We start from the raw sequence: 6,000 nt of genomic DNA, 5'->3' as shown, positions 1-6,000 counted from the left end.
TGGAGGTGCGACCTGGCGGCGTCAGCTGGACCGAAACATGATATCCCTGAGGTGTTCTATTGGATTTAGGTCAGACGAGCGTGGGGGCCATTCAACGGTATCAATTCCTTCTTCCTCCAGTAACTGCCTGCATACTCTCGCCACATGAGGCCAGGCATTGTCATGCACCAGGAGGAACCCAGGACCACTGCACCAGCGTAGGGTGTGACAATGGGTCCAATGATTTCATCCCGATACCCAATGGCAGTCAGGGTGTCATTATCTAGCCTGTAGAGGTCTGTGCATCCCACCATGGATATGCCTCCCCAGACCATCACTGACCCACCACCAAAACGGTCATGCTGAACAATGTTATAGGCAGCATAACGTTCTCCACGGCTTCTCCAGACCCTTTCATGTCTGTCACATGTGCTCAGCATAAACCTGCTCTCATCCTGTGAAAAGCACAGGGTGCCAGTGGTGGACCTACCAATTCTGGTGTTCAGTGGCAAATGCCAATCGAGTTCTATGGTGTCGGGCAGTGAGCACAGGGCCCACTAGAGTGTCCTGCTGGAGGTAATTTTGTAGGGCTCTGGCAGTGCTCATCCTGTTCCTCCTTGCACAAAGGAGCAGATACCTGTCCTGCTGATGGGTTAAGGACCTTTTATGGCCCTGTTCAGCTCTCCTAGAGTAACTGCCTGTCTCCTGGAATCTCCTCCATGCTCTTCAGACTGTGCTGGGAGACACAGCAAACCTGCTGGCAATGGCCCGTATTGATGTGCCATCCTGGAGGAGTTGGACATCCTGTGCAACCTCTGTAGGGTTCAAGTATCACCTCATGCTACCAGTAGTGACACTGACCCTAGCTAAATGCAAAACTAGTGAAAAACAGTCAGAAAAGATGAGTAGCGAAAAAAACGTCAGTGGCCTCCACGTGTAAAACCATTCCTGTTTTGGGGGTTGTCTCATTATTGCCCATCTAGTGCACCTGTTGTTCATTTCATTAACACCAAAAGCAGCTGAAACTGATTAACAATTCCCTCTGCTACTTAACTGACCAGATCAATATCCCAGGAGTTTACTCTGATTAAAAAGTGTTCCTGTATATATACACACTACATTGCCAAAAGTATTGGGACACCCCTCCAAATCATTGGATTCAGATGTTCCAATCACCTCCATGGCCACAGGTGTATAAAATCAAGCACCTAGGCATGCAGACTGCTTCTACAAACATTTGTGAAAGAATGGGTCGCTCTCAGGAGCTCAGTGAATCCAAGCATAGTACCGTGATAGGTTGCCACCTGTGCAATAAGTCCATCCGTGACATTTCCTTGCTCAACTGTTAGTGGTATTATAAGAAAGTGGAAGCAACTGTGAACAACAGCAACTCAGCCATGAAGTAGTAGGCCATGTATAATTACAGAGCGGGGACAGCGCATGCTGAAGTGCACAGTGAGCAGAAGTTGCCAACTGTCTGCAGAGTCAATAGCTAAAGACCTTCAAACTCCATGTGGCCCTCAGATTATCACAGCAACAGTGTGTAGAGAGCTTCATGGAATGAGTTTCCATGACCGAGCAGCTGCATCCAAGGCTTACATCACCAAGTGCAAAGCAAAGTGTCAGATGCAGTGGTGTAAAGCATGCCGCCACTGGACTCTAGAGCAGTGGAGAAGTGTTCTCTAGAGTGACCAATCACGCTTCTCTGTCTGGCAATCCTATGGAAGTGTCTGGGTTTGGCAGTGGCCAGGAGAACGGTACTTGCCCGACTGCATTGTGTCAAGTGTAAAGTTTGGTGGCGGGGGGATTATGGTGTGGGGTTATTTTTCAGGGGTTGGGCTTGGTCCCTTAGTTCCAGTGAAGGGAACTCTTAAGACGTCAGCATACCAAGACATTTTGGACAATTTCATGCTTCTGACTTTGTGGGAACAGTTTGGGGATGGCCCCTTCCTGATTTAACATGACTGCGCACCAGTGCACAAAGCAAGGTCCATAAAGACACGGAGGAGCGAGTTTGGGGTGGAGGAACTTGATTGGCCTGCGCAGAGTCCTGACCTCAACCTGATAGAACACCTTTGGGATGAATTAGAGTGGAGACTACAAGCCAGGCCTTCTCATCCGACATCAGTGCCTGACCTCACAAATGTGCTTCTGGAAGAATGGTCAAACATTCCCATAGACACTCCTAAACCTTGTGGACAGCCTTCCCAGAAGAGTTGAAGCTGTTATAGCTGCAAAGGGCGGGGCCAACTCAATATTGAACCCTACGGACTAAGATGCCATTAAAGTTCATGTGCGTGTAAAGGCAGGCGACCAATACGTTTGGCAATATTGTGTATATATAATATACTGTATATACACTCTCTGGCCACTTTATTAGGTACACCTTGCTAGTATCAGGTTGGACCCCCTTTTGCCTTCAGAACTGCCTTAAAGTGATACTAAAAGTTATTTCTTTTTTTTTTTATAACAAACATGACTTACCTACTGTGTGGAGTGGTTTTGCACAGAGCAGCCCGGATCCTCCTCTCCCTGGGTCCCTCGCAGGCTCTCCTGGCTCCTCCTTTTTGTCAGGTGCAACCACAGCAAGCAGACCCTCTGATGGGGTCTCTGATGTGAGGGGGTCTCTGACAGGGTCTCTAATATAAGGGGGAACTCTGATGGAGTCTTTAATGTAAAGGTGGCTGCAATGGGGACTCAATATAAAGGGGGGGGGGGGCTCTGATGTATGGGGGGCACCAATGGGGACTCTAAGAGAGAACTCTGATGGAGTCTCTAATGCAAGGGGGGCTCCAGTGGGGACTCTAATAAAAGGGGGAGGCACTGATGGAGTCCCTGATGTATGGGGGGGGGGTGCTCTGATGGGGACTCTAATAGACTCCAATGCCCAAATTTGGGGTTGTCAGCAGTAAAGTGAGAAATCTTCCAAAGGAGACACTAATTCCAGTGACCTGATGGCCCCAAGGGATTCCCTTAATTGTCAGGGATTCCCTCTGCCTTCCTGTTGTAGCTATGGGACAGGAAGTGAAGGGAAATCTCCCATATGGGACAGGAAATGAAGGGAAATCTCCCATATGGGACAGGAAGTGAAGGGAAATCTCCCATATGGGACAGGAAATGAAATCTCCCATATGGGACAGGAAGTGAAGGGAAATCTCCCATATGGGACGGGAATTGAAGGGAAATCTCCCATATGGGACAGGAAGTGAATGGAAATCTCCCATATGGGACAGGAAGTGAAGGGAAATCTCCCATATGAGACATGAAGTGAACGAAAATCTCCCATATGGGACAGGAAGTGAATGGAAATCTCCCATATGGGACAGGAAGTGAAGGGAAATCTCCCATATGAGACATGAAGTGAAATCTCCCATATGGGACAGGAAGTGAAATCTCCCATATGGGACAGGAAGTGAAGGGAAATTTCCCATATGGGACAGGAAGTGAAGGGAAATATCCCATATGGGACAGGAAGTGAAGGGAAATCTCACCTACTTTCCTCTCATTTAGGTGCACCCTGAAAACCCATCTCTTCAGGGACGCCTACCCCACCCCCTGCTAACTTGCCAACCTCCTCCACTCTTCCTACCACTCCATCCCCTATAGCTATCGCCTCCTGTGCCACCATCCCCTCCCTCCTAGATTGTAAGCTCCAAAGAGCAGGGTCCTCGATCCCCTCATGTTTTGCATTGTATTGGTATTGTTCTGTCACATGTTCTGTCCCCCTTTGTAATGTACAGCGCTGAGCGAACTATTGGCACTTTATAAATACTGTATAATAATAATATGGGACAGGAAGAGAAGGGAAATCTCCCATATGGGACAGGAAGTGAAATCTTCCATAGAGGACAGGAAGTGAAGGGAAATCTCCCATATGGGACACGAAGTGAAGGGAAATCTCCCATATGGGACACGAAGTGAAGGGAAATCTCCCATATGGGACACGAAGTGAAGGGAAATCTCCCATATGGGACACGAAGTGAAGTGAAGGGAAATCTCCCATATGGGACAGGAAGTGAAATCTCCCATATGGGACACAAAGTGAAGGGAAATCTTCCATATGGGACACGAAGTGAAGGGAAATCTCCATAATGGGACAGGAAGTGAAGGGAAATCCACTATATGGAACATGAGGTTATTCTAAGCAAAAATAAAAAAAAAAGTTTTGCCTTCTTTAATGAAAAGTTCAGGAGTTGACAGATATGGATGTATATACTGTATGTCCTCCCCCTTGGAATGCTCCCCCCCCCGACACACAGCGTCCTCTATCGCCCTGTTGCTGTGTCCAGGACCACCACTCCGCCCGGACAGCCCAACCTCCTCCACACTCCATGCAGTTCCCTGCCCCCAGGTAACCCCTCTGCACAGCTGCTCTAATACACCGATCAGCCCTCCGACACGCCTCTCCTCTGACGTTCTTCTTCTAGGCACGCCCACGTTATTCTCCAGCTCCGCCCATGGAGTAGACGTTCCCTACGCGTAACACGGTGGGCGTGCTCATGGCGAGCAGGACGCATGCGCGGTAAGGCAGATCCGTCTTTCGTTACATCTCTTTCGGGGCGGGGTCACGTGGTATGTTAGCGCTTTTTGGCTCCTGTTGTCAGGAAGCGGGTGTCAGAGGCACTACAAGAGTCAGCGTGCCCTGGAGAGGGCGAGGGAGCTGTGTGGGGAAGGGAGTGCTGGGGCTGTAGAGGAGGTGCTCAGCTCGCCCAGCACCGGCTCCTAAGTGGGGCTCATTCACAATGGGGTGTTGTGTTTTCAGTTGGGTTGCCACCTCGTCCCTTTAAAACTGAACAAATTATTTACACAGGTTCTGTGGCTGTTTAACCCCTTGTTTTCCAGAGGATTCCCCCCCCCCCCCTTTCTGGCCAGGCCATTTTTTTTTGCATTACAGCGACAATTGCACGGTCATGCAACACTGCACCCAAATGAAATTTACCTCCATTCCCCCCCCCCCCATGAATAGAGCTTTGTTTCTGTGGTATTTGATCGCCTGTGTGCTTTTTTATTTTTTGCGCTACAAACACAAAAAGGCTGACAATTTTGAGAAAAATTAAAATTTTGACTTTTTGCTAATAAACATGTCCAGTAAAAAAAATTAAAATTCACAGTCAGTCATCAATCTAGGCCAAAATGTATTGTGCGACATGTCTTTGCTGAAAAAAAAAATCACAATACGTGGAAATGAATTGGTTTACGTGAAAGTTATAGCGTTTACAAATGGCGGTATAGATACTGGATTTTTTTTGTATACTAATAATAGCGGCGATCAGTGACTTATGGCGGGACTGTGGGACTGCGGCGGACATTCTGACATTGGGGGGGAACTGACTTGGGGTCACCGACATCCCCAGTGACACCAATACAGTGATCAGTGCAAAAAAAACCACTGACACTGTACTAATGGCACTGAGGAGGAAGGGGTTAACATTTTTAGGCAATCAAAGGGTTAACTGTGTGAGGGGAGTGTTTTGCTAGTGGGCGGGGGTTCTTCACTGTTGCACGCTGTCCTGGAAAGCTAAGCTCTGCTCTCCGGAACAATGCAGCTGTGCTGTGTCTGTTTTTCCTGGCAATCGCCGGGACCCAGCGGGTAATCACCGGCAGGGACCCAGTGATTGACACATGCGGCTGCGATCGGTGCCACGGGCAGGGCGGTCGCGTGCCTTGCGCGCGCCCCCTAGCATGTAAACAAGGATCATGTTGACGTGATCCTGCCTACAGGGGCCGATTTGCCGCAGTATATCTACCATGGGCGGTCCCCTAGTGGTTAATGTGACCTATAAACCGTACAACTCCGTTGAACAACAAACTGAAATCTTTTAGGCGGAGGGAAGAAAAAATAAATAAATAATATGGTTGCATAAGTGTGCACACCCTAAACTAACACTTTATTGAAGCAGCGTTTGATTTTATTACGGCACTCTTCAGATCATCCCACAGATTTTCAATTGGATTTAGGTCTGGGCTCTATGGGCCATTCCATAACTTTAATCTTCCCCTGAAGCACCTTTTGATGTGATT

The 6,000-nt window shown here is 48.4% G+C and overlaps 1 protein-coding gene across 6 annotated transcripts in view; it reads left to right on the top strand.

Annotated features, from left to right (window-relative positions):
* Positions 1 to 4,461: 4,461 nt before the first annotated feature.
* Positions 4,462 to 6,000, top strand: part of QTMAN (queuosine-tRNA mannosyltransferase) — a 400,061-nt gene continuing 398,522 nt past the window's right edge. For 5 of the 6 annotated variants that reach the window (XM_089679026.1, XM_089679024.1, XM_089679027.1 and 2 more), the window contains exon 1: positions 4,462 to 4,501. In XM_089679026.1, the coding sequence (XP_089535152.1) occupies positions 4,495 to 4,501 (7 nt within the window). In that variant the 5' untranslated portion in view covers positions 4,462 to 4,494. Of the gene's footprint in view, positions 4,502 to 4,527; positions 4,552 to 6,000 lie in introns of those variants that run through there. The other variant, XM_089679023.1, reaches the window with a different exon arrangement.

The sequence above is a fragment of the Staurois parvus genome, unplaced genomic scaffold (genome assembly GCF_062004578.1).
Source record: "Staurois parvus isolate SC_StPar_1 unplaced genomic scaffold, SC_StPar_1.0 ptg000216l, whole genome shotgun sequence".
Lineage (NCBI taxonomy): Eukaryota > Metazoa > Chordata > Amphibia > Anura > Ranidae > Staurois > Staurois parvus.
This window is presented reverse-complemented; position numbering and strand designations above follow the sequence as displayed.